This window comes from Nannospalax galili, unplaced genomic scaffold, assembly GCF_000622305.1.
Source record: "Nannospalax galili isolate Female #2095 unplaced genomic scaffold, S.galili_v1.0 scaffold137, whole genome shotgun sequence".
NCBI lineage: Eukaryota > Metazoa > Chordata > Mammalia > Rodentia > Spalacidae > Nannospalax > Nannospalax galili.
The window spans coordinates 1821444-1848046 of record NW_008340203.1 but is presented as its reverse complement, the minus strand read 5'-3'; the positions used below and the strand labels follow the sequence as shown (position 1 = coordinate 1848046).

The window sequence follows — 26603 nt, the reverse complement described above, 5'->3', positions numbered from 1 at the left end:
GCTTGGCCTCAAACACCTTTAACCGCTGAGCTATCTCTCCAGCTCCCAGAGAACCGTTTCTGCAGAGCTTCCATTGCCTTTCCTGTCACAGACTGTCCTCAACAATTGGCCTCCCAGAGCTGCTTGGGCTTTCAAAGTGCGGACCGGGGGCTTCTCCCAGTGATCGAGTGCACAGGACTGGTCTACGCAGCCTTATGTGCATATTCATTCACATCATATTTTTCCTTTCTCAATTCTGCATGCACAGCTCTCTGCCCTCTAGTAACGCTCTGCCACCCGCCTTCCCTCGGGTATCCTGGAACTGACGGTGACGGGATTAGCAGACTGCGACTGGCTCCGCCCCGCCAGCAACCGGCTCCACCCTAAACCCAAGTGCCAGGCTCTTCCTAGAGCTGGGAACTACAAGTCCCGCCATCCCTTGCGCGCTCTGCCCCCTCCTTTCCCACTCCCCTCACTAGCGGAGCTTGTGGGTAGGCTAAGGGTCTCTCCTATTGGCCTGTTAGCCCTGTCAGTCACTTGGAACTATGGAGGGGCGGGGCGGAGATTGAGATCCGGATCCGGAGCGGCTGAAAGGCGGAAGTGGAGGCCGGAGCCTGGGACACCGCCGGGGGGGGGGAGAGGAGCGGAGTCTGTGCGAGCCCCGGCCCAAGTAACGCTGCCGCCCAGGAGCCGCGGTGAGTGTGTCTGCCCCAGGACCAGCGTCTCGCCTGTGTGGAAGCCTCCCCCGGGAACCCTTTCCTCGTACCTAACAGCTTGGGGGGGACACTGACCCCTCCCCCGACCCGTAGCCCCCTCTTAGGGGTTCCCCAGGGCATCGGGCCAAAGGGGGGGAGTCCGTCTTTCCTTCGCTTACCTGCCCTGCGTGAGTCTTAGGGAGACCTTTGTGGTTCCCGTCTGGCCTGTCCACTCCAGTTGTGGGAGAGAGGGACCCTAAGTTCCTCACCGCACCCCCTCAGCTTCCAGGATTGGAGAGTCTTTGCCAGATGTGAAGGAACCTGTCGTCTCCCCTTTTCGAGGTGGCAGGGTGTGCTGTCGGTCGCCGTTTTCCAGTATCCCACCCCCCCAGTTCCCCCACCCCAGAATGCCACCCCAAAACAGTCGTCCCCTGCAGCCCTGGGAGAATTTTTATCTATTTCCTTTAGGCTCCTCGGAGAGACAGGGGATTCTGGATGAGCTCGTTCCACGCGAACAAAAGTGTTTGCTCTCCCACTGTTACTCACTTCCTCTCCTTCCTCAAGCTAGAGAGCCTACCAGGACCTCAGCTGAGTTTGAATTCTGGGTCACTTAGAAGGAATGAGCAGTCCTCCCCTCTGTTGCTCCCTGTCCCCCAAGTCCTGTCCTGTGCTCTCTCAGCCCGCCTCTGAAGAATTTAGCTGAGCTTTGCTCAATTCTACCTACAGATCACAGATCAGGGTGGATCTGCCCATTCATTATCTTTTTCCCTTCCTCCTCCCCGCTGCTCCAGGCTCAGCCCTGTCTTTCCAGAGCATGTGAGTGGTTTCCAAGCTCTTCCTGGGACTGCTGTCTTCTGATCTGTAGGGAGGAGAATAAGACCAAATACGGGAATCTGGAATTGAGGGACCATCTCTATTCTACCCCCAGTCACACACTACACCTGAGCAACAGGTCCATGCCACACCAGAGCATCTCTCCAGTCCCCTTCTTGGCTTGAACTTAGCACAGAGGAGTAAGTCCAGCTCAGAGTGGCAGCTCTGGGGCCTTAATGTGGTAATTTTTGAAGGTAAAGGAATTGCTTATGCGTGCTAGAAAGTGCAGGTTCCCCAACCTTGTTAACATAGGGGCCTTTTATGTTCCTTGGGATTTAAGTGTCTGAAATGGCAGCTGTCTCTGACCAAGCTGGAAGGTTCTTTTGTTATGTGGCCAAAGTACAAGTTAAAGACTACCTTCATGAGAAGTCACCTGACCCTTGCTGTCCACAGTAGAGGAAGAGCTGGAAAGCCATGCAACCTGGGGGATTCCTGCAGCTCCTCCGGCAGTCCTGACCACCTTAACTGCCCTAGGATGCTGCTTATCATGCAAAAGCTAAAGTTTTTTCCTTGAGATCTCTCTGAGTACTGCATAATTACTAGTGTCCAGTTGGTAGAATATTTTAAGCTAATTCTATGATGCATTTACTTCACTTTTTATTGGACAACAGCAAACCCCTTTCTTGTTAGGGTCAACAGCTAGATGACAAACTCTCTGTGTGGGCTCATCGGAGACTCCCTTGGCCAGCCTAGTTTCTCTGATCTTCTCAGCATGTGCCTCTGAAGGGTAGGCCAGCAAGCTCTGACTGCTCACAGGAATTGGTCTCTGATACATTAACTCTTGAGGATTGGACTGTGATCCTAAGGTCCTTCAGGAATCTTGGGACGGGACAAGCCAGCGTCTCCTGGGCACTTCTTTCATGTGTCTGGACATCTTCTCCTACCTCAGAGTCTGAAACAGGCTTTTGAAGGAGAAACTCTCCTTTTAGAGAGTCAAGGAAAGCACTAGAGTTCCAGGTTGTTTAGCAGCCCCTTCAGGCTTTCAGAAGTTGTGGAGGCCTGGCAGAAGTCAATCACTGCTCTGCAGGGGGAGGGAGGACACTGGTTAGAGGAAGTCCCTCCCCTCTGATGGCTCCTCTCCTTCCTGCCTGCCTCTCACACTTAGTTGGCCTTTCTCCCTTTTCACTATAGAGGGATGTAACAAGAAGTAGCTCAAGACATAAAATTGTATATTCCTTACAAGTGTCCTAGATATAGTGATATTTGTGTTCCCACCTTAGAGATGATGCTTGCCAAAGACCATGCAGCTAGAAGTGATGAGGCCCAGGGTTTGGAACTTGGGGTCAAAGGTAACCTCATTTTTTTTTGAAAGCGGGCTCTCTTCTCAGTCTGGTCTGTTAAATGAATGAGCATACAAAATGTGCAAGGGGCACAAGTACAGACTCGGCCTTCCTTATCACTGGCATTCCTACTTTGCTTCCATCTCTTTCTCAACCTCCTGCCCTGTTTAACTCCCTTCTGTTTTCCTATGGAGACCATAACTGTTAAAAGTCCTGAGCCTATACTCTTCAGGGTCCAAGACTGTGTTGATACTGATTTCTTGAGACCTTGAAACTCATGATGACTAGAAAATGAAAGTAAGAGTGAGTGAACTGAAGGGGTCCCACTGGCAGATTGAAGGGTAGGTGCAGAGCTGGCCTGTGACAGCATCCTGATTTCCCTTGGTGCTGCTGCTGCTTACAGGTGCGAAGAATGGCTTTCCACCAGGAGCTCCTTGCTAGAATTTTTATGGAAACAGAACAGAGTCACAAATACATTTTTCTTTGTTTGAGACAAGGTCTCATTGTATCTCAGGCTGGCCTGGCACTCATAGAGATCCTCCTGCCTCTGCCTCTCAAGTACCAGTATTAAAGGCATGTGTCACCTTCCTTTTTTGGTTTGGCTTTTTTGAGGCAAGGTCTCCTTGTAGCCCCACCTGGCCTGGAACTCTCCATGTAGACCAGGCTGGTCTTGCTCTCTACCTGCCTCTGCCTCCTGAGTGCTGGGATTAAAGATATGTGCTGCCACGCCCAGAAATAAAATTTTTTTTAGAAGAAGGTTCTTTTGCCAGGCATGGTGACTTGCACACGTGCACACACACACACACACGCACACACGCACACGCATGAGAGCGCCATGGTGCACATGTGGAAGTCAGTTTTCTACTTCTACCATGTTGGTTTGTTGGTTCCTGGGTCCCAGGGATCTGACTCAGGTTATCCAGGCTTGGTGGCAAGTGCCTTTACCACTGAGCCATCTCACTGACTCAGAAAGAAATTTCTTTTTTTAAAAAAACGTATTTTTATTACTTTCATGTATATGAGTGTTTTTTTGTTTTTGGTTTTATTTTTTTGAGACAGGGTCTCCTGTAGCCGCAGCTGGCCTGGAACTCACCATGTAGACTAGCCTTGAACTCAGAGATATTCTCCTGCCTCTGCCTCCCAAGTGCTGGGATCAAAGGCGTGCACTACCACACCCGGCTTCATATATGAGTGTTTTCAGTGCGTGTATATAAGTGAAGCTATGCATGACCGTGGAGGTCACAAGAGGATGTCAGATCCCCTAGACAGTTGTTAGCCACCATGTGGGTGCTGGGAACGAATCTTGGGTCTTCTCATAACCACTGAGTCAGCTATCCAGCCCCAGAAAGAACCTTAGGCTGGGAATATAGCTCAATAGGTAAAGTGCTTGCCTAGCATGCATGAGACCTAACTCCATGCTGTATAAATGGGGTATAATGGTACCTGATTTGTAATCCCAGTACTTGAGAGTTGGAGGCAGGAGGATCTGGAGTTCAAAGTCATACTCAGCTATATAGCAAGTCAGAGGCCAGCCTGGGCTTCATCAGACTGTCTGCAAAAACAAAACAAACAAAAAACACTGGGCATGCTTTGAGATAGAGGCCAACCTTGTACATAGTGAGTTCCAGGCCAGCTAGGGCTACAGGGAAACCGTCTCAATGCCCCAGAAGGGGTGAGGAGCAATGTAAGTGGAAGGCATTTGAGGCTGAGAGTCAGGGACTTGGGTTCCAATCCTCCCATGCTTACCAGTTGGGTGACCTTGGGCTCACTGAACTTGTTTCTTCCACTAAAATGGGAATGTTAGCTATCTTGCAGAGTTAGCTATCTTACAAAAAGTAGAGGAGCTAGTCCAGTGCCAAGTACTGGACAGATCCTCACAAAATGGTTTGGGATGATAATGCACCTATGGAATTCTGATTCGGTGTTAATACCAAGTGTCCACTGTGATAGTGCTCAGCACAGTTGCTGCAGGTTGTAGCTCATTTTGCAGAAGCCACTGCTGAGGCTGTCACTGTGATTTCCCTCAGACCCCACTGAGGTCACGTGCTCTGAGTACTCAGAGCCACAGTTAACAGAGGTCTGGGAATCTTCTAGGTGCTGTAGTCTCAGTACTTCTAAGCATTGTCCTGTATCAATTATAGAATGTAGAATGCAAAGTTTGCATGATTTAAGCAAAACGGAAACTTGACAGTATTTTGGCTATAGTTCACTGCTTTAGGTTTGATTTTTAGATTGCTGGGATTTTCATTTCTTTGATGTGAATCAGTATACTTTTAAAAATCTTTGAAACCAGGGTCTTTTTCCTGCCAGACAAGTCCTCTACCACTGAATTGGCCCCTGGCCAAGTCAGGGTGTTTTTGTTGGAGCCATTTTTCAGGCAGAGCTTATAGACTACAATGTCCCCAATCCAGGTTACAGTGTTTTCAAGACCTTGGCAGAATCTAATGTAATGGCATGTACCTGAAATCCAGCTACTTGGGAGACTGAGGCAGTAGGATCCTGAGGTCAAGCCCTGCCTGAGTTACATAGCAAGTTTGAGGCCGGTCTGAGTAACTTAGTGATCCTGTCTCAAAAGAGGGACTGAGGTATGTGGCTCAGTTGTAGAGCGCTTGCCTAGCATGTGTGAGAAGGCTCTTGGTTTAATCCCTAATACCAAATGAGGTTGGGAGTGGGGCACCAAGCATCGATCTTGGCATCTTGAACACACCTGTAGTCCCAGCACTCCCAACCCTGGGGCATGCTGGGACTACAGGTATGTTCAATTTGAGGCCAGCGTGGGCTACATTTTAAGATCCTATTTCAATGAAACGAAACAAAATCAAAGAACCTTGCAGTCTTGTTTAGGAGTCCTCTATAATGAGGGCATGACATTATAAGGGCGTAGTTTTCAAAGTAAATGACCCCTAACCAGGTATGGTGATGCACACCTTTAATCCCAGCACTGGGGAGGCAGAGGCGGAAGGAACTCTTGAGTTTGAGGCCAGCCTGGTCTACATAGTGAGTTCTAGGCCAGCTGGGGCTACATGGAGACCCTTTCTCAAAAAACAAAGTAAACAACCCCAGCTCCTGTACACAGACATTAATGTCAGTTAAAGCTAACTTTTTTTCTCCCCCTTTTGAGACAGGGTCTCACTATGTAGCCCTGGCTGTCCTGGATCTCACAGAGATCTGCCTGCCTTGGCCTTGCAAGTGCTGGGACTAAAGGTATGGGCCACCTCACCTGGCCCTAAGGCTAAACTTTCTGAGTTTTGCTGCCCTGCGCCAGGCACTCTGCTGAGCTCTGAGCGTGCCCCTTCCCACGCCGGAAGTGGCAGGGCAGGAGTTGTGCTCCTTCCACTGTGTAGTGTAGCCCCTCCTATATAGGTGTGTGCACTGTTGCCTTTACCTGCAAAGCTCTTGTCCACCTCACCCACCTGCAAGCTGCCTCTCTCAACTTCTGTCTCAAGACTTGTCCTGCAAGGTGCTTTTTGTGACGCTTTCCCTTAGCCCAAGAAAGTAGATTCTTTACATGAGCTTTCTTCTCCTTTCTACTTTTCTGATACACCAACACCTCAGGCCACAGGTCATGTCCAGCATAGTAGGCCCCTCACTATAGCTGCTAAAGGAAAGCTCAGGCATGGGAACCTGCCCTGAAGTGCCTGTCTGCCCGCTTCCTTTAACATTCTCTTACTGACTTACGACTTGGATTGGTAAGCCTGGCTTCAGAACTTATCTCCAGCTCATTCTGAGCTTGACCCTTATCCTCAGTTGCTCTGTCTGATAGTAGAGCAAGCAGGTAAATAGAATGGCTGTTGCAGGACAGATAATGCAGGTCAGGCAGGTCACAAACTAAATTTCCAGAGAGCAGAGCTCTCTGAATCTCCATATCCAAAAAAAGGTTTAGTGGGAGAGGGTGGGCATATCTCTGGCTGGCCAGGACCTTGCTTACCAACTTCTACAGCCAGCAAGTCTGGTAGCAGGACAGCATCCAGCGCCTTTTGCAGCTGTGTGTGGCAAGGCCATACCCGCCCCAGGCAGCACTTAGCAGGGATGAGAGGAAGTGGATTTTACTCTTGTAGGTATTACTTTGCATGTCTGCACAGGGTTCATTCTTGTTGCTCTAAAGTGTTAACAGGGCTGGGTAGCTCAGTAGTGCAGTGCTTGCCTTGGGTGTTTGAGGCTCTGGTTCTGTTCCCCCACACCAGAGGAAAACTAAAGGTGGTGGTGGCAGCAGTAGGAGGGTAGCCCTCCTATCTGCATTCTCCTGTGCGACCTTGAAACTCCCTGCTGCAGTGCCAGCCCCCAGGATTGGGGTATACCCTGCTCACCTGGAGACTGCTGGCTTGGCTTCCATCAGCTGCCTTCTCACATGCCCTGCTCCCTGTCAGGTTGACCGTTTCAGGAATGCGACTTTACAATAATTACAGTCCTCAAGTTCTCATCTTGTCACAAGATGAACCATTGCCCTCTTTTTATTTATTTATTTGTGTGTGTGTATGTAATGAACTTTCCTGTTCAGAATAGTTTTAGAAAAACCATGAAGGTCGTACAGAGAATTTTCTCACAAGCCACTAGACCCTGTCCTTCCTGTAAGTAGCATGCTACATTAATGTCATATGTGAAGGTCTGTGCTTCGTTCAGATTTCTCTAAGTTTCACCTAATTTCCTATTTGTTTCAGAGTCCAGGCTGCAATGAGGTGTCATATCTCCTTAGACTATTCTAGGTGATAGCTTCTCTGACTATGCTTGTTTTCAGTGACCCTGATGGTTTTGAGGCATATGAGCCAGATATTTCTCACGATTAGACCTGAGTTAGGAGTCTTAGGGGCTAGGAGGAAGATTCAGATAGAAAATGCCCTTTGTATCCCATTGTGTCAAGGCACACATAATGTGATGTTGTTGTCACTGTCGGCCTGATCACATGGCTGAGGTGATCAGTCTCTTTACTGTAAAGTTACTGCTTCGTATGTGATCTTTGGAAGGATGTCATATGTAGTTCACATTTGCAGAGTGGCAAGGCCCCTCCTGGAGGGGGTAGCTACATGAATTGTTCAACTCTTTGATCAAGAGGTCTGTCCTTGTTTATTCATTCCATTTTTTGTCTTCAGCATTGTCTCACTGATACTTGTTTTTACGCTTTGGCTTGTAATCTACGTCTCTTCCTCACATTGTTCCCTCTCTGACCACAGATTACTCTTTCAGCCCCCTTTGACCTACCCCCATCATTGTAGGGTTTTCTGTTTTTGTTTTTTTGAGCATTTCCTTGCTTTTTGGCACTACAAGATGCTCTTTGTATATTTCCTTCCCCAGTCCTAGAATCGCTTGCCCGTCCAAGGCCTTTTTGGCAAGCATTTTCTCTCTGGTCTGCTGATGGAGAATTAGGTGGGTAAGTTCAGTGGAGCCTTCTGGTGATGGACAGTGAAGTGTCCAGAGCTGGGTCAGGTCACGATGTACCACCCTGTGAGGATCAGCTCCAGTTCTGGGACTTGATCCCCATAGCAGGCCCTGCTCCTCCTGCCTGTTCATATTTCTACCTCTGCCTGATGTTGCCCCCATCAGAAAAATGGTCTCATTTGGTGTTACTGTAGAGTTCAGGTGGGAAGAGGTGCAGCATGGATGGACATAATCATTCTGTGGTTTGGGTGCTAAGTTCTCCAGCCAAACTCTCCTGGAGAGATTCCAGGTGAAATCCCACATGGTCTGGCTTGCCTCTTCTGTCATTCAGCAGCAGACCTCCCCTTTGGTGGGCCTTGTGTAGCCTTTGTGACTCTAGGCAGGCTCAAGGCAGACTCACTTGGAGCTGTGATCCTTAGTCATTGACCAGCTGTGAAGATGTGTGACTTGAGCCCTGTTGGAACACTAACAGGATCTAACAGGAGCCAGTTTACCAGCCTCTTGCCTTGTATTCATAGGTCTGTGTGTGTCCCTTCAGGTGGCTCTGTCAGTAGCATCCCAGGCTTGAGGGGGTGTGGCTGGCCTTCCTCACCCTGGCTGCTTTCCTAGTCATCACATTGCTCTGAGCTGCTCCGACTCTGATGAATAATGTCAGTTTCCAAACTTCTAACATTTTCAGTCTTGTTTCTAAAAGGAACTCTGGTCTGTCGTCAGCTGCTCTCTTACCCCTTCTACAACTGATCTACTTCTTCCCTTTCCTGAAAGAGACTTTGAGATGGAAGCAAGGGAATGGCGGCTTGTAGATGCTTCATGTTGTGGGACCTTCTATAATTTTCATTTTATTTAATGAAGCAGAGGTTTTTTTTTTTTTTTTTTTTTTTGGTATTTTTGAGACAGGGTCTCCCTATAGCCTCAACTGGCTTGAAACTCACAATGTAGACCAGGCTGGCCTCAAACTCAAAGAGATATGCCTGCCTCTGCTGGGTGTGGTAGTATGCGCCTTTAATCCCAGCATTGGGGGAGACATAGGCAGCTAGATCACAGAGTTCAAGGCCAGCTGAAGCTGCAGGGAGACCCAGTCTCAAAAAAAAAAAGTAATACATATTTTAAGCGTGAGGTTAAAAGAGAGATGCTCAGAAAGACAGACACACGCCAGCTTCAAAAAACAGTCTCCTCTTTTTTTTTTGGTTTTTTTTGAGGCAGGGTCTCCCTGTAGCCCCATCTATCCTGGAACTCACTATGTAGACCAGGCTGGCCTTGAACTCACAGAGATCCGTCTGCCTCTGCCTCCCGAGTGCTGGGATTAAAGGTATGTGCCACCACACCTGGCTTATTTTAATTAATTTTTATTTATATGTATGTGTGTCTGGGTCTGGGTATGTGCATGTGGGTTCAGATGCCCATGGAAGCCAGAGGCATAGAAATCTCCCTGGAGCTAGAGTTATAGGTGGGTGCTAGAAATTGAACTCGGTTCCTCTACAAGAGTGGTATGCATTCTTAACCACTGACCCAGCTCTCCAGCCTCCCCATTTTTTGTGTTTGAAGGAGTTATGATTGGTGGGGCAGATACATTGAGTGGTGGTCGTTCCCTCAGTCTGTTGCATCTCCAGAGAATTCAAAGTTGGAGTTGTTGATAGGACAAAAGTCTTCTAGGAAAGCAACCCTTCTAGGAAACTAGTGAAAGGCTTCCTCTTCAGTATCCCCTCCAGTATGAAGTGACGGAGAGTGAGGTCCAGGGACGCTGGAGATGAAGGGTATAAGCCTGAGATTGAGGCTCCACTTGCTTCACAGGGACTTCCAGGGGCATGGCCTTCACTGGCTCATGAGCATTCTGGGTGTGTCTGGGGACCAGTCTCTGATGCACCATCTTCCCAGTAGCCCTGGGGTGGATGCTAGTCTCTCCCTTTTAGAAGTAGCAGATATGTTCAGGATCCCAGCATAAGTCGAACCTGGTAAGTAGTGGCTACAGGACTTGAACTGATGTTCGTCTGAGTCTAGCACTATGCTCTTTACTATACAGGAACCTGAGAATTCCTGTCATGGGGAGTTAGGCTTCCCCTCAGCTGGGCTAGAGTGCTCTTGTATCTAAGTAGTCTGGAAGTCTGAAGGATGGCTGCAAATGTGAACTCTCAGCATCCCCATCTATTTGCCAAACCTAACCACACTGGTCTACATCATATGCTCAGTTCACTTTAGTTTTGAGCCCATGTGTCAGGCTTGTGCTTATGCTGTTAAAACAAGGGAAACCCACAGTCTAGCCTTTGGAATTTTGTAACATTGTCTTTTCATCTGCAGCAGTGCCTTGGGTTCTCTGTCTTCTTATTCTGAACAATCAAGCCCCCAAGTTCTCCAACCTTCTGTCACCTACAATAGCTTTGTGAAATTTGGGGGCTGTAGAAGCAGAAGCAAAGTAATTTACTGAAACCTGTTTGGATCCATTCATTGCCTGATTTCTTCACCTGGCACCATTCTGCATCTCATTCAACAGAAAAGACAAAAAGTCTGTCTGAAATACTATTCTTTGGCTTCTCAGAGCAACCATTGTCCCTCAGATCTCACGGGGAGAACTTTGACCTTGTTCTTGTTTGCTGGGCAGCTTCTGACCACAGTGTACATGTGGTGTCTGAGCAGGGGAATTTGGCTTGCTAGTATCTCATACCAGGTTCTCTTTTTTCCCTTGCTCTCCCCTCAGACATGACCACCTCTGCTCTTTGCTTGGAAACAAAGAGGGCAGTGATTTAAGCTGGCTTTCTTGTTGGTTGTTGTTTGTATAGACAGGAGGGGTTTGTGAGAGATGTCAGTTGTTGGTGAGACTGGGGGAACAGGTGCTGCTGCTGACCCTGACTTTGAGCAGAGGTTCTTTAAGTCCTGCTGGGTCTGGGAGCAGCAGCAGAAGTGGCAGCTGTCCTGGCTGGCACTCCTGGCCCCTGTAGAGCCCTCAGGACACAGAGGAAAACAAACCCTGCATTGATGAGAATCTGGTTAGTAATGGCCTAAGTAAGTTTATAACTGCACACACAGATATAGGGAGCCAGGCATGGTGGTGTACATCTTGATCCCAGCACTTGGGAGGCTGAGACAGGAGAATTTCAAGTTCTAGGCCAGTGAAACCCTGTCTCAAAAAAAACCCTAAATCATACCCCCCCCCCAAAAGGTAGAATTAGGGAAGCATCTTGCTGTGGTTGACTGTCTTCTTGGTATCCTACCTAGCACTGGCAGGGGAAATGCTGGTTGGTGGGTGATCCATCAGCCTACCGCAGCCTCATCTCCCCATGCCCCGTGCCTAGACACACGTATGTTGGTTTGTGTTTCAGAAAATGCCACATTTCAAGTTGAACTTTGGCTTAGGACTAAGAATCTGCCACAGCCCAACTGACAGGAGCATTGCCTTAGAGGCCAGGTCCCATTTATCTCAGGATTATGGAATCAGTAGGCAAGATGAGCCTCGCTGGTTGCAGCTTCAGCCTCCTGTGTGTTGGCTCACCAGCCAGTGACCAAGACTCCTCCAGCTTGCTCCAGGGGTCCTTCCTGGGTAATGTAGGCAGATCACTCACTGATCAAGCCATGTCAACAGATGCATGGTGTGTTGTCCTCCCTGTGGGTTTAGAAAGGAGAGGGAACTGTCACTGGAAGTGTCTCTCTTTCCTGAAAGTTAGTACTGACTGCATCCCTCCCAGGACCCCATCTGTAGTGGAGAGCTGAGAAAGCAGCTCAGTACATAGGGAAGGATTTCTTAATTATTTTTTTTAATTTTTATTATTTTTATTTTATGTGTATGCGTGTATTGCCTGCATGTAGGTAAGTGCACCTGTGTTGTGCAAAGGCCCTGGAAGACAGAAGAGGCTGCCCTGGAACTGGAGTTATGGACAATTGTTAGCTGCCATGTGGGTGCTGGGATTCAAACCCAGGTCTTCTACAAGAACAGCCATTGTTCTTAACCACTGAGCCATCTCTCCAGCCCCCTCTTTTCTTAATTTTTAAATCACATTGTGTGTGTGTGTGTGTGTGTGTGTGTGTGTGTGTACATGCACATGCACATGGTACACACATGTGGAGGTCAGTAGACAACTTGACGAGTCAGCGCTCTCCTTCCACAGTGTAGGTTCCAAGGCTTGAACTCAGATCAATCTTGGTGGCAAGTGCCTTTACCCATTGAGCCATCTTGCTAGCCTCCAGGGAAGGATATCTTAGGATTTTTACTAGGATAGGGCTCTGAGAAGTTGTATGTGCATGTATATGGGGGGGGGTTGTCTGTACCTCAAGGGCTTCCATCTGACTTATCTTGGCATCTGTTCCCAGTCACCCAGCACCTGAAGATTCAGGAGCTGACCATGCTTTGCCCTGGCTGACTTCTGGCAAGGTGCCAGGTTCAGCCTGGCTACTTGGTGATACATTTTCAGAGTGCAAGTCACTTAGGCGACATTGTTAGCGTTGGGGTCCTAGTTTGGCTCTTAGGGACTCCATGGGGCCTCACCTTGGTATAGTAGTCATATGCACTCAGCCCCAGAAGTCTTACTACAGAAAGGGGAATGAATTGGGATTAATTCCAGAGAAGGGATCTGGGTGGCCTAGAGTAGGTTTGGGGGTCTGTCCCAGTGATAAGGAACCCACCTTACTCTGAGCACCCCTCTGCTGTGATTCCCCTGGTTAATAGTCATCTTTTGCAGCTGTGTAAAGGCAACACTCCTTTCCTATTCTGCACCACCTCCCCTAAATATGCTGCTAACTTGTGGGGTAAGGAACCACAGCTCTCCATTAAAGAAAGTCCTTCCCAGATTGCAGGCTGGGCTGTTGAGCTCTGGCTTCCAGGGTCAAGCTTCTCTGTTCTGCAGGTGAGAGACCCAGGCAGTACCAGAGCCCCACCACTCTCTTCGATTCCCACCCCCAGACCCCTAAACCACTTTCTCTTCTGTGAGTAGCCTGGATTGGTGGGGGCTGTTGAGTGTCACAGCACTGCAACCCCCCCCCCATTAAAAGACTGTTTTCAGGAATGTTTAAACATTGCAATTCTAAGCAGTAAGCACGTGCCTAACACATTCAGCAATCATTTTAATGCAAAATCTCATCCTATCCCTTATTTAAGGTTTGGATGTCTGTTCTCTTTTGGTTATCTTCCAATTTAAGCACTTTTCATAGTATTTAGTATTCTGAATCTTTTCATGCTAAAGAAAGGTAAAAATATTTTATACACAGGGGAGATATATTGGTTTCCTATCATTTCTAAGTTTTAGTTTTTTCATTGTTGCATACAAATTCTTTATCATAAGCATTTTTGGCTGCTTATTACTGTATAATTTTTAAAAATATTTTGTTTATTATTTTTATGTGTATGAGTGTTATGCCTGCATGTAGGTAAATACACCCATGTCATGCAATGCCCAAGGAGGACAGAAGAGGCTGTCAGATCCCCTGGAACTGGAGTTACAGACAGTTGTTAGCTGCCATGTGGGTGCTGGGATTTGAACCCGGGTCTTATGCAAGAACAGTCAATATTCTTAACCGCTGAGCCATCTCTCCAGCCCTAATGTATAATTTTTTAGACAAGTTTATGTACAAGTTAAGTTTACAAATCTAAAGTCTACAACGTCATACATTTTCATTAACTGATTAAAGACAGGGTCTAGCTATGATCCTCCAGCTTCTGTATCCCAAGTGCTGGAATTATAGATATGCTTCCAGCTCTGGTTTACCTTTTTATATTTGTATGCATCCATGTCTACCTCTCACATTAAGATGAACTTTTCCATCCAGCACTGTTTTCTTGTTTTTATAGAAAGCCACATTTTATCAAAGCATAATAGGAACTGGTGAGCTGTCAGGGGGTAAAGGCACTTGCTGCCAAGCCTGAGGACCTGAGTTTAGTCCCTAGAACCCACATAGTGGAGGGAGAGACCCAACTCCCTCAAGCTGTCTTCTGACCTACACATGGGGGCTGTGGCACGCCCACACACATCCACACAATAAATAAGTAAATGTGAAGCATACATAGAAAATAGAGTCCTTGGGGCTGGAGAGATGGCTCAGTGATTAAGAGTACTGACTATTCTTACAGAGGACCTGGGTTCAATTACCGGTGCCCACATGGTGGTTATGAACTGTCCTTAACTCCAGTTCCAGGGGAATCTGATGCCCTCTTCTGACCTCCATGGCATTGCACGACAAGGTGCATTCACATACATGCAGGAAATATCTTTTTTGTTGTTGTTCTTTTTGAGACAGGGTCTCCCTGTAGCCCCAGCTGTCCTGGAACTCACTATATAGACCAGGCTGGCCTTGAACTCACAGAGATGCGCCTGCCTCTGCCTCGGAAGTGCTGGGATTAAAGGCGTGCGCCACCACGCCCGGCAGGAAATACACTCTTAAACACACAAAATAAAAATAATAAATAAAATATTTAAAAAAGGGAATAATAGACTCCTCATTATTTGTAGTAGATGTCATCACACCAGTAATCTTGGTTTTTCTTTCATCACTGATAGGTGAGTTTTTCCTGAGTTATGAATCTTAGGCTTGGGTTTTGTCACCACTAGCTATATGTCCCAGTGCAAGTTTCTTCTCTGTAACTGACATGGTTGGGATTAGGTCTATAAGGTCCTTTAAGCTTTGATTACCCACAAGTCAAAGCTAATTAAGTAACTAGCCTCTGGTATAATAAACCTGCCACTTGGAACTTCCCTTCATCTTTTGTTTTTTTGTTTGGGGGGGGCATCTTTTTGAGTCAGGGTCTCCCTGCAACCCCAGCTGGCCTGGAACTCACTATGTTGACCAGGCTAGCCTTGAATTCACAGAGATCTACCTTGCCTCTGCCTCCCGAGAGCTGGGATTAAAGGTGTGTATTACTGCACCCTGTACTTACTTTCATCTTAATACTATGTTGAACACCTGTGTTCATTTAACTTTTAGAATAGCCCAGTACAATTAGCATTAAATAATTCCATTTTGTAGATAAGGAACTGAAGCTGATAATGACCACATGTGTGACTTCACCAAGGTCATGCAACTAAACCAGCAGATAACCAGCCAACTGAAGTGCCTCCCCTCAGCCTCCTCTGATCATGCAGAGGTGGGGGCAGGGGCAGCTGGTGTTGCCTCACATTCTTTCCTTTGGCTTTCCAGACTGCTAGGAGCCTGGCAGTCCTGTCCAGTGGTTTTCCCCAGGGAGGATGGGCCGTGGTCTGTAGGTCAGTCATCACCCTAGCTCGCCTGAGCCTCTGAAGTGATCCTTGCCTCCATTTGGCTTCCTTTTAATGTCTGCCACCTTAGCCTTTGAACGTAATTACCTCTCCTGTGGCCTGAGCAGAGGCCAGCGCTTCCCTCTCTTAAACTAACAAGTCATAGGATTTTACTATTCTTACTCCAGCTCTGCTCTGGCTTTCCTCTAAAGGGTAGCTAAGACCAGACCACCTTAAGTGAATGTGTCTCCACCCACCCTGTGGCCCAGTCTGGCTTCCCTAATCTGCTCCCTATCCAGGCTGTGTGCACTTACAGCCAGAGGAAGTCTCTAAGGCAAACAGGAAGGACCAGAGACACCCATCAGCTGGAATTGCTTGCCTTTTTACCAGGAAGGACAAATATGAAGTGTGTAGACTAGAGAGAAAGGACAATTTGGAGCTGGGGAGGAACAACATTCCTGCAGCATCTGGTGTCTTAGAGGCTTCAGCTGAGTGAAGTCCCCACCCCAAGCCTGATGGCCTGTGCTGACTACAGCACCGATCTGGTAGCTTTCCTGCTTGGAGTCCTCCTCTTCCCTTCTCAGCTGTAGCTCTTGTGCTTCATTGTCTGTCTGTCTGTCTGTCTGTCTGTCTGTCTGTCTCTCTCTCTCTCTCAGCTAGAAGAGGCTGTCAAAACTCCTGGAACTAGAGTTATGCCATGTAGGTGCTGGGAACCAAACCTGGGTCCTCTGGAAGAGCAGCCAGTGCTCCTCAACCACTGCTGAGCCCTCTCTCCAGCTCCAGACATCAGATTCCCTGGAACTGAAGTTACAGGCAGTTGTTAGCTGCCATGTAGGTGCTGGGAACTAAATCCAGGTCCCCTGCAAGAGCAGCCAGAGCTCTTAACCACTAAGCCATCTCTCCAGCCCCTTAGTCATCTTCTTAAAGATCAGAGACTGTAAAGCCTTGAGTTCTGGATTCCGCCTCTAGAGATTCTGATGTGGTTGGTCTAATACAGTTCTGGAGACTCTAACTTTCTTAAAGTTTAGAACACAGACCTGTAGCATCCAGAGATTAGGAAGCTCAGCACAGGGAGGAGCTGTGTCCTACTTTCTGTTTCTCATCCACTCTTGGCCTGTGCCCAGAGCCAGAATATTCAGGGACTACAATCCTTTCTGCCCTTACGTGTGTATTATGGGAAAAGACTCAGTAGAGAACCCCAAATCCTTGCACATGCCTCCCTTTCCCATGGAAGGCATGGGGTCAGGCTGCCCATTCTTCATGGTCTCTGGACAAACCAGGATTCTGGTTGAAGGGTTGAGAAGTAGGTCCTAAGAAGGAGAGTCCCTTGCCATGGGCCAGGGAAAATAATCCTGAACCTATTCTGTGTCTTACAGACAACTTTGATGGTGACTCTCTCTTAAGGCAGATTTGAGTTTTGACTCCAAGACACTTAAAATTTTTCTCATCACTTGATCTGTAATGTAGAGATTTTATGCTATTTGTTCAGAGCAGACATCTTCCTGTAGGAGGGAAGACAGCTCTACCTGAGTTCATTCATCTTTACCACCTGCCAGGGATATGTCTTCTGGTTTTTCAGTCTTGGGAGAAGAGGGTGTGGCCTTCATCTGTCTCAGACATCCTCGTATCTCTTTATGCCCTTCCTGGCAAAAAAATTGTTTTGCTTAGTGCTTTATTTTCTGAAAAGTTTGGACACCTCTACTCACGTGACCACTAAGTGGTACCAGGAAAACTAGGAGGCAGCAGACTATAAAAAGAACTTTGGGGGACTGGAGAGATGGCTTGGTGGTTAAGAACACTGGCTTTTCTTGCAGAAGACCCAGGTTCGAATCCCAGCACCCACATGGCAGCTAACAACTGTCCGTAACTCCAGTTCCAAGGGATCTGACAGCCTCTTCTGTCCTCCTCGGGCATTGCACAGCATGAGTGCACTTACCTACAGGCAGTCAATACACGCATACACATAAAATAAAAATAATAAATAAAATAATTTTTAAAAAAAGTACTGTGGAGCCAGGTGTGGTAGCGCATGCCTTTAGTTCCAGCACTTGGGAGGCGGAGGCAGGCAAATCTCTGTCTGTGAGTTCAAGGCCAGCCTGGTCTACAAAGTGAATTCTAGGCCAGCTGGGGCTACAGGGAGACCCTGTCTCAAAAAACCCCTAAAACAAACAAAAAAAAGTGCTATGGATGCCTGTCCAGGTGTTTCTGGAAGGCAGGACCAATAACCTGGTACAACATGTCAGTAGCTAGTTTAGGCCAGCCAGGTAGAGTTAGACTCAGTTCACTGGGGAGGCCAGGGTCTCTTCATGAGTAGCCATAGAGAAGGTATTGCAGACAGTCACGTCAATACTAGTCGCTGCTGTTTATTCAACATTGTGTGTGGTATGGAGAGACTCTTGGCAGACACTGGCATTAACCCTGATGTACCCATCACTAATTCCACCAGTTTGATTCAGCTCAGGTGGCTTCTTTGAGGTGACCCAGAAGTGAAAAGAGACAGTTGTGCTCTTTGGACACAAAGAGCTCTGTGCCAGTTACTCTAGCCTGACTGTGCTTCAGTGGCACCTGAGCTAGCCAGCTCTACTCCAAACCAAACCTGTGTGGGCTCCCCAGGCCAGCCAAACAGATGGCTTTGACATACAGACAAGGTTGAGAACCACTGGGTAAAAGTTATGTGCTGCCTGGAAAGGTTTGAAAGCTGTAGGGTGGCTACAGATGAGACTTGGGTATGCAGCCTCTATTTTTTCAGCTGTGGGTGATGGCTGCTACCCTCCCAGTAGCCATTCCTCCCCAGCTACTTTGGCTTTTTGCAGTCAGGCACTTGCTTTTCTGTTCCCCTTGCCCCACCCCTTCCAACCTCTTCTTCTGCCCCAGCCGCATTGGTTGCCCTGCCAAGATTATGTGTCATGTGCACTTATGATAATAACCAACTTGTAATTCCATTGTGGTTTTCCCTCTGTGGCCTCAGCTCTGCCTGGTTCTGAGTGGCTCCTCCCACTGTTGGGAGTACTGGGAGCCTGCCCATCACTGTTGCCAGAATCAGACCTAGCCTAGCTAGCAAAACTGCTGCAGCCACCAAAACCAAACTCTGAGGGTGGGTGTTGCCCACATTGTCCTGTCCCCCTCCTCCCCGCAGAGAGAATATCTGATAACAAATGACCTTGTGTGTGTGTGCCTGAACCCAAGTTTGCATCCTGGTCCTGTCACTTGTATACTGGTGGCTTTGAGCAGGATGTTTAATACTGTCAAGTTATGTCTGTAAAAATGCTAGGTTGTAGGCCGGGCGTGGTGGCGCCTGCCTTTAATCCCAGCACTCAGGAGGCAGAGACAGGCAGATCTCGGTGAGTTCGAGGCCAGCCTGGTCTACATAGTGAGTCCAGGACAGCTGGGGCTACAGGGAGACCCTGTCTCAAAAAGACCTCCCCCCAAAAAAAATCCCAGGTTGTGTTAAAGCTTAAAGGAGATAAGAGGTTGTGCAGTCACTCAGTAGATGCTAGCTATCTTCAAGAATGATTTCCTGTGCCAGGCATGGTGGTGCACGCCTTTAATCCCAGCACTCAGGAGGCAGAGGCAGGCGGATTTCTGTGAGTTCAAAGCCAGCCTGGACTACATAGCGAGTTCCAGGACAGCTGGGGCTACAGGGAGACCCTGTCTCAAAAAGACCAAAAAAAAAAAAAGGAATGATTTCCTTCAGTAAGGGGTCTGAGTTCCTAGAACATACATGGGCATTGTGAGGAAGACCTCCTGAAACAGAACACAGGCCTGCCTCTTCCTTGCCTGGGATCTGGGGTAAATGAGAAAGTACCTTACTTATGGCATCTTTAAATGACATTTCTGGTTAGTAATCAAATTAAGACACACACCCCCATACTTCCTTCCTTGTACTTTGGGGAAGAGGTGGCCCCCATTTCAAAGCTTTTTTCCTTTTGTGCTCCCCAGAAAGGAAACTGTTGTTCCTAGTAAGTGAATCACTCTTCCTGAAGCTCACTTTTGAAATGAGTTGCTGGGAGATTTTGGATGTAGAAAGGGATTTGAGGCTGAACAAAGCGGGCCCCTTTGCTGTCAGTTTCTTGCAGGGGTCTAGACCACTGGCTTCCCACAGGCACCCTGTTCATTACACTCCTGCCCTGTGACTACAGGGGAGTACACTCCTCTTGCTCAGGGGTAGGTCAGGGCTCTCCCCTGTAATCTTTTCCAAAGACAGCTACCCCCCATACATGCAAAAGGCAGTCATCATAGACCCAAATGCTGCACCAGCCTACTGAGCACTCACTTTAGACCTCTAGTGTTTGCTGTCACTTGGTCTGTGTCTTCCTCATCCTTGTTTGCAGTTCCAAAGCTTATAAGAATTTTGAGTCTATGAAGCTGTTACAAAGTGGTGAGGTCAGGGCCGCAGCACCAGCTGCTGGGGGTGCAGGGCTCAGTGTCTCATATTTGCCTCCCCCCTCCCCCTCCTCCTTATTCTTCCTCTGTGTCCCCCCCCGCCCCCCACTGCCTCTGCCAGTTGAGAATGGAACTGAGGTCTATTTAAAAGAGAGAGTTGGCAGCAGAGACTGCTAGCAGAGCTTTGGCTTCAGTGGGTATTTGTTTTTTTGTGTGGTTTGTTTTTTAATGTGAGACTATTGGCCCATCCAGAAGACTAGGGAGGGAGGCTGAGAGTGAGTGAGGGAACATTACTTTGATTCCTGACATACAGTCCAGCCTCAGACCAAGAAGGTCAGTCAGTCCTTTTGTAGGTGGTACAAGCAGAGTTATTTTGGATAACAACTTGCACTGGCCAGGCCTTGATCTCTGAGTGCCCACAAGCACCTTATCTGAGGCCAGGACTCTCTGTACCTTCATCTACCTCCCCACATACTCTGGCTCTATCCAGAGCAGGCCATAGTCCTAGCATCAGACTATAAGCTTATTGTTCATTGACCTAAATCCTACTGTCTTCCTGAGCCTTCTTTTTAATGGGTGGAGTGGGGGGAGCCCTGAGACCTGCTGACTTAGGCTGGCATTCATCCATCCCTCTCCTGTTGTTTATTTGTGAATGAATGTATATATATGTAAGAGTGGGAAGTCAGAGTGTTTGCTCAGGACCCATGAGCCTAAAATTAGGAAGCCACTTTCGTCTGTACCACTCAGCTGATTGTAGAGTTAGGAGATCTGTGGTCCACCCAGTAAGGACTTCAGCTCCTTCAGGGTTGGGAGTTGAGTGGCAGGAGCAATCAGCCAGGTCATCAGGGAGGGCAGGGGGGATAACTACCTGTGGTTTATTTTAGGAAGGGCACCTGTGACCGTCTCATTCTAATCCCCTACCTCTTATTTCTCCCTTGCAGTTGGAGGGCTCCCTCCCTACTAAGTGCCTCTTTGCCTAGCACCGGCCCCGCCCCCACACTTACCGGTACCACTAAGGTGCATCAGGCCATGGCGGGTCGGGGAGGCACAGCACGACCCAATGGACCAGCCACTGGAAACAAGATCTGTCAGTTTAAGCTGGTCTTGCTGGGGGAATCTGCAGTGGGCAAATCTAGCCTTGTCCTCCGCTTTGTCAAAGGACAATTCCACGAGTACCAGGAGAGCACAATTGGAGGTGAGTGAGCACAGTGAGTTGGGGTCTTGGGGAGCCAGAAGTGTCTTGGCCTTGAAGAGAAGGAATCAGACTAAATATGTCTGATTTGGCAGCACTTTTCCCTCCTAGGGCCCTGGAATCAAATTCTGCAGTCAGAGATCCAACGAGCATGGCCACTAGGAATTGAAAACAGCCTCTTGCCTGGTCTAGCCTCTTTATTATTTGTGTGGATACACTGAACCCCTTTCACTGACCTGGCACCAGGGAGGACTGTCTGTAGCTCTCAGATGGTCCTTTTTGTTTTGTGGGGCAACATGTGTGCCCCGTCCCCTCCTTACTTTCCAGAATGGGGATAAATCTTAGCTGGGGTTGGATTGGCATTTCTGAGGCTGATCTTTGCCCTTTCTGGAGCTCAGAGCATGTTGCTGATTCCCCATTGGTCAGCATTTAGGATGTGAATAAGAGTCTGAACTCAGCCTCTCATGTCAGTGGTCAATGTAAACCTCAAGAGACCAGGGCCATCCTTGGACTTGAGTCATTCTCTACTCTCTCAGTTGGTAGGAGGTTTCCAGGCAGCTGGAAACAGAATGGGCCATGTCAGCAGCTTCCCCTGCCTCCTCAGCACTCAGTCTGGAGCTGTAGAGGGGGAAGTAAGGTGGTGCCCCCTCCGTGGGTGGGGGTGGGGCGCACACAGGAAAGCAGCTTTCTACAGAGCTGTCCTTGATCATCCCCTGTTGGGTCCAGGGTACAGGGGACCCTACCTGTCCCAGCTCCTCCGGAACTTCTCCTTTGAAGCAGATTTACTTTGGTGTCCTGTATTCCCCTTTCCGAGAGAGAATCTCTGTGGCCATACAGGAACGGGTCTGGATCAGAGCGAAGATGGACTGGCTGGAGTGTCTGGAGGTGGCAGGGGTGGTTGGGAAGCCCAGCTACCCAGCCTCAGCCTGGCAGTGTGACACTATTTTCCCAAGCCAGTGAGAATGCCTTCCTGAAGCTGAAGGCCATGGTCACCCCTGGGCTAAAGCAGGCCTTCAGCTAGACTTTGCTCTGGGGGAAAGCAGGCGGAGGGCAAGGGGAAAAGGGGTCTCGCCCTTCTGTGCTTGTCATCGGGGTGCCCTTGAGCCTCCCTTCTCCTGTCCCTCTGCATTCTTCAGAGTGGCTCTCAGATGGCTCAAGTGCAGGTGCTTCCTGTGTCCAGCTCTTGCCTGGGCTGTGTCTGTAAGGCACACGCAGACAGATGCAGATCCCACCCACCCAGTGTGGGCAGAGAGCAGTAGGGTTCTATGTCCCAGAGCCAGCTAGCAACGGAAAATCTGTTAGGGTGGCTTCTAGCTCACCCCGCCTGGTGACACCACCTTCTCTCTTACAGCGGCCTTCCTCACACAGACTGTCTGCTTAGATGATACAACAGTCAAGTTTGAGATCTGGGACACAGCCGGACAGGAGCGATATCACAGCCTAGCCCCCATGTACTATCGGGGGGCCCAGGCAGCCATTGTGGTCTATGACATCACCAATACAGTAAAGATTTTCCTTCCCTTTCTTCCTGCCCTTCATCTTTGTGAAGCCCCAGGAATTGGGTCATAAAAGCCTCATATCAAATTCTTGTTCCTGGGTGGGAAATGGACAGATTTCCTCTGTTGATTGGGGCTATCTCATGAGAATCTTTGGGGATGACAGCTCAGATGCCTTGGCTGTGCCAGCTTGAGTTTGTTGGAGAATGTCTCCTATGTCCCATTGACACTCTGATCCTGTCTCTTCAGGATACATTTGCACGGGCCAAGAATTGGGTGAAGGAGTTACAGAGGCAGGCCAGCCCCAACATTGTCATTGCACTGGCGGGTAACAAGGCAGACCTGGCCAGCAAGAGAGCTGTGGAGTTCCAGGTAGGGAGATGATAAGACTTGGGGAAGAGTGAGCCAGCACCATGAGGGAGGCCTTCCCAGGCTGCCTTCATCTGGTGCCCTCTCATGACTCAAACACGGACCTCAAAAACTGCCTGTCTCTCTCTTGCTCTTTTGTCATGTGTGTGTCTGTGTGTTTGTGGAAAGGTGAGGCTTTTCATCTTGTATTATCAACTGAATGGACTGAGACAGAAGTACCTTTATCAGACAATAGTTGCATGTAGTAAAATTCTATTTTATTTATTTTTTGGTCTTTTTGAGACAGGGTCTCCCTGTAACCCCAGCTGGCCTGGCACTCACTATGTAGACCAAGAACTCACAGAGATCGACCTGCCTCTGCCTCCTGAGTGCTAGGACTAAAGGCGTGCGCCACCACGCCCGGCATGTAGTAAAATTTTAAGTGTGCAAGAAGGTATGGAGAAAGAAAGTTTAATCTCTTAGTCCTGGACACTGAGCCTCTTTTCCAGAGTTCCCAGTTTCTTGTCTTTCCAAAAATGTGCATATCTGAATCCCATTTACATAGATGAGAGTGTGCTGTGTACAATGTACTATACGCTACACCCTTGTTTGTGGGGGTAGTTCTCATGTAGCATGTGGCCCAGGCTGGCCTTGAACTTCAGAACCTCCTGCTACTGTACCCAGCTCTGCAATTCTTTTTTTTTTTTTTTTTTTTTTTTTTTTGTCTTTTTGAGACGGTCTCCCTGCAGCCCCAGCTGGCCTAGAACTCACTATGGAGACCAGGCTGGACTTGAACTCACGGAGATTTGCCTGGCTCTGCAGTTCATTTTTTAAAATTATTTTATGTGTAGGAATGTTTTAGCTACATGTATGTCAGTGCACCACATGCATGCAATGCCCACAGAGGTCAGAAGAGAGCATCAGATCCCAGGAACTGGAGTTACGAATGATTGTTAGCCACCATGTAGGTGCTGGGAACTGAACCCAGGTCCTCTGCAAGAGCACAGTGCTCTCAACTGCTGAGCCATCTCTCCATTCCTGCAAGTCATATTTTACCAGTTCCTAATTAATGGCCTTCTAGGTTGTTCCCAATACCTGAGGACCAGAAATAGCAGGCAGCAGCCACATATTCCCATGTTTTGTCCAAATGTGCAAGTATATTTGTAGGATACCTTTCTAGAAGTATTTCCTAGCCTGGTGATTTTGAAGAGCAAGAAGGCAGAGTGGACCTAGGGAAATCTGAGTAAGACACCTGCCAGTTGTTTGTGAACTGAGTGGTGCAGTGTGGGGAGTGGAAGCTGGGTGGCATGGGTATTTTGAGGAAACCCACCCAGAACAGTGGAGCCTTAGGCTTGAAACCACTGCCTTTGCCCAGCCAGTCTCTTTTTTATAAGTACTGAAACCAAGGAAAATTTTATCATGGGCCCCAGCTCCTGCCATCTGCCATCATTCCCCTCCCACCCTCTTTCTCACTTCATTTGAATCAGGAAGCACAAGCCTATGCAGATGATAACAGTTTGCTGTTCATGGAGACATCAGCGAAAACTGCAATGAATGTGAATGAAATTTTCATGGCGATAGGTAAGTTGCCTCTCTTCCCTGTCCCACCCCCAGGCAGGGCAGAGTCCTTTGTGCTGTTTTTAGTGGGTCTGTGGAGTCCCTTCACTAACAGAAATGTTACTTTTTTTTTTTCTTTTTTGAGACAGGGTCTCCCTGTAGCCCCAGCTAGCCTGGAACTCACTATGTAGACCAGGCTGGCCTTGAACTCACAGATTCTCCTGCCTCTGCCTCCCAAGTGCTGGGATTAAAGGCATATGCCACCGTGCCAGGCCTAAATGTCATTATTATTATTTTTTTTAACTACCTTTTTTAAAAAATTTTGTTATTTTTATTTTATGTGAATGCATGTATTGCCTGAATGTAGGTAAGTGCACCTGTGTCATGCAATGCCTGCAGAGGCTGTCAGATCTCCTGGAACTGGAGTTACGGATAGTGGTTAGCTGCCATGTGGGTGCTGGGATTTGAACCTGGGTCTTCTGCAAGAACAACCAGTGTTCTTAACCGCTGAGCCATCTCTCCAGCCCCTCATATCACTTTTTTTTTTTTTTTTTTTTTTTTGGTCTTTTTGAGACAGGGTCTCCCTGTAGCCCCAGCTAGCCTGGAACTCACTATGTAGACCAGGCTGGCCTTGAACTCAGAGATCCACCTGCCTCTGCCTCCAGAGTGCTGGGATTAAAGGCATGCGCCACCACGCCTGGCTAATGTCACTATTTTTAACTATCTGATAAAATTGTTGTCTGACTAACTCCCAGATACAGTGCATACCAGAAATTTCTAAATCCTTGGCCAAAGCCTCAACCCTTTTACTCTCTGATCTTTGGCTTGCTGCCCATGTCAGCCTTCCATTGCTGTCCTCTCCCCATTAGAACATTTTTTTTAAAAATTTTTTGTGTATGAGTATATTGCCTGCATGCATATAAGGGCACCCATGTCGTGCAGTGCCCTCGGAGGTTAGAAGAGGGTGTCGGATCCCCTGGAACTAGAGTTAATGGATGGTTTTTAGCCACAATGTGGGTGCTGGAACCCAAACCTGGGTCCTCAGCAAGAAAGCCAGTGCTCTTAACTGCTGAGCCCTACCCCTTAGGGCTTTGTAGCTCATTTGGTTGGGGAGTCATCCTGCCTGGGTTCAAATCCTGATTCTCCTACTTACCGCTTTGTGATCTTGGCAGTTTCCAGAGAGACTCACTCTGCACCTGGCATGCCAGCTCTCCATATGCTGCTGGTTATCATTGAGTAGGTGGTCAAGTCCAGCTTCTGCTCTAACATAATTAGGGGAGAATATTGGGGTGGCCCCACAGATGAATTCCCCTTCTCTCCCAAACAGCTAAGAAACTTCCCAAGAATGAGCCCCAGAATGCAGCTGGTGCTCCAGGCCGGAACCGAGGTGTGGATCTGCAGGAGAACAGCCCAGCTAGCCGGAGCCAGTGCTGCAGCAACTGAGCCCCCCTTGCCTGCCACTGCCCCCACTCGTCCGCCAGAATGTCCCGACTGGAACCCACTCTAACCAATCGCACTTAACGACTCGGGCCACCGCCGGGGGCAGGGGAGGGGTCCATCATGGTTTCTCCAAGTTCCTTTGATCCTAGGCCGGAGGGAGTTATTCCACCTGCACCTTTCTGTACAAATACTAATTCAATTTTAAGTCTTAAGTCACTTTTTTAATATATATGATCTTCTGCTCTTCCCACTTCCCCTTTTCCACTGCTCTCCCACTTGTCCTTTGCTGATAGCAGCCACGTGCTCCTGTCCCCCATCATCTGTGGGGATGAGGGTTGGAGCAGTTACCCTTTCTTACCCTCTTGCTGGAAAGCAGACTCAACAAGAGCATACACAGCTTACCTTGTTGGGAGTGGGCTTGGTCCGGGGCGGTGGGCAGGCCCTGAGCTAGGGAAGGGGCAGGTTGCTCTTCCCTCAGCTGGCTGTCATCAGGCTGCACCCCCCTCCCCACCCAACTCCCAGCTGGGAGAGAAACCGCAGCATTACTGCAGCATCATTTGTGACAGCCACACATCCATTCGTTGCCCGCAACCTCTCCAGCCTTGGTCACCCTGACCTCTGGCTCTGAGCCCTATTCTGACCAAATCACGATGATGAGTATTTGGGGGTGGGTGGGTAAGGGGGGAAGTGGGAGGGGATGGAATCAACTTTTTCTGTATTTTGTATTGTATGTTTTCTTCAACATGTAACCAATCAGTATCTTGTCAATATAGTCAGCCGATCGATCGACCTCACACTTGTTTTCTTCGTCTTTC

The 26603-nt window shown here is 48.4% G+C and overlaps 1 protein-coding gene across 2 annotated transcripts; it reads left to right on the top strand.

The window, feature by feature from the left end:
• The first annotated feature begins 544 nt into the window (after window positions 1-544).
• Rab5c (RAB5C, member RAS oncogene family) lies at window positions 545-26582 on the top strand. Of its 2 annotated transcripts, XM_029564576.1 has the most exons (7): window positions 569-674; window positions 1466-1687; window positions 20697-20950; window positions 22299-22450; window positions 22693-22815; window positions 24279-24372; window positions 25676-26582. In XM_029564576.1, the coding sequence occupies exons 3-7, from the start codon at window positions 20785-20787 to the stop codon at window positions 25789-25791; spliced, it is 651 nt and encodes a 216-aa protein (XP_029420436.1). In that variant the 5' UTR covers window positions 569-674; window positions 1466-1687; window positions 20697-20784; the 3' UTR covers window positions 25792-26582. The 2 variants fall into 2 exon arrangements, with proteins under 2 accessions (XP_008833509.1, XP_029420436.1); XM_008835287.2 differs by lacking the exon at window positions 1466-1687 and having other exon boundaries at window positions 545-674.
• The last annotated feature ends 21 nt before the right edge of the window (window positions 26583-26603 follow it).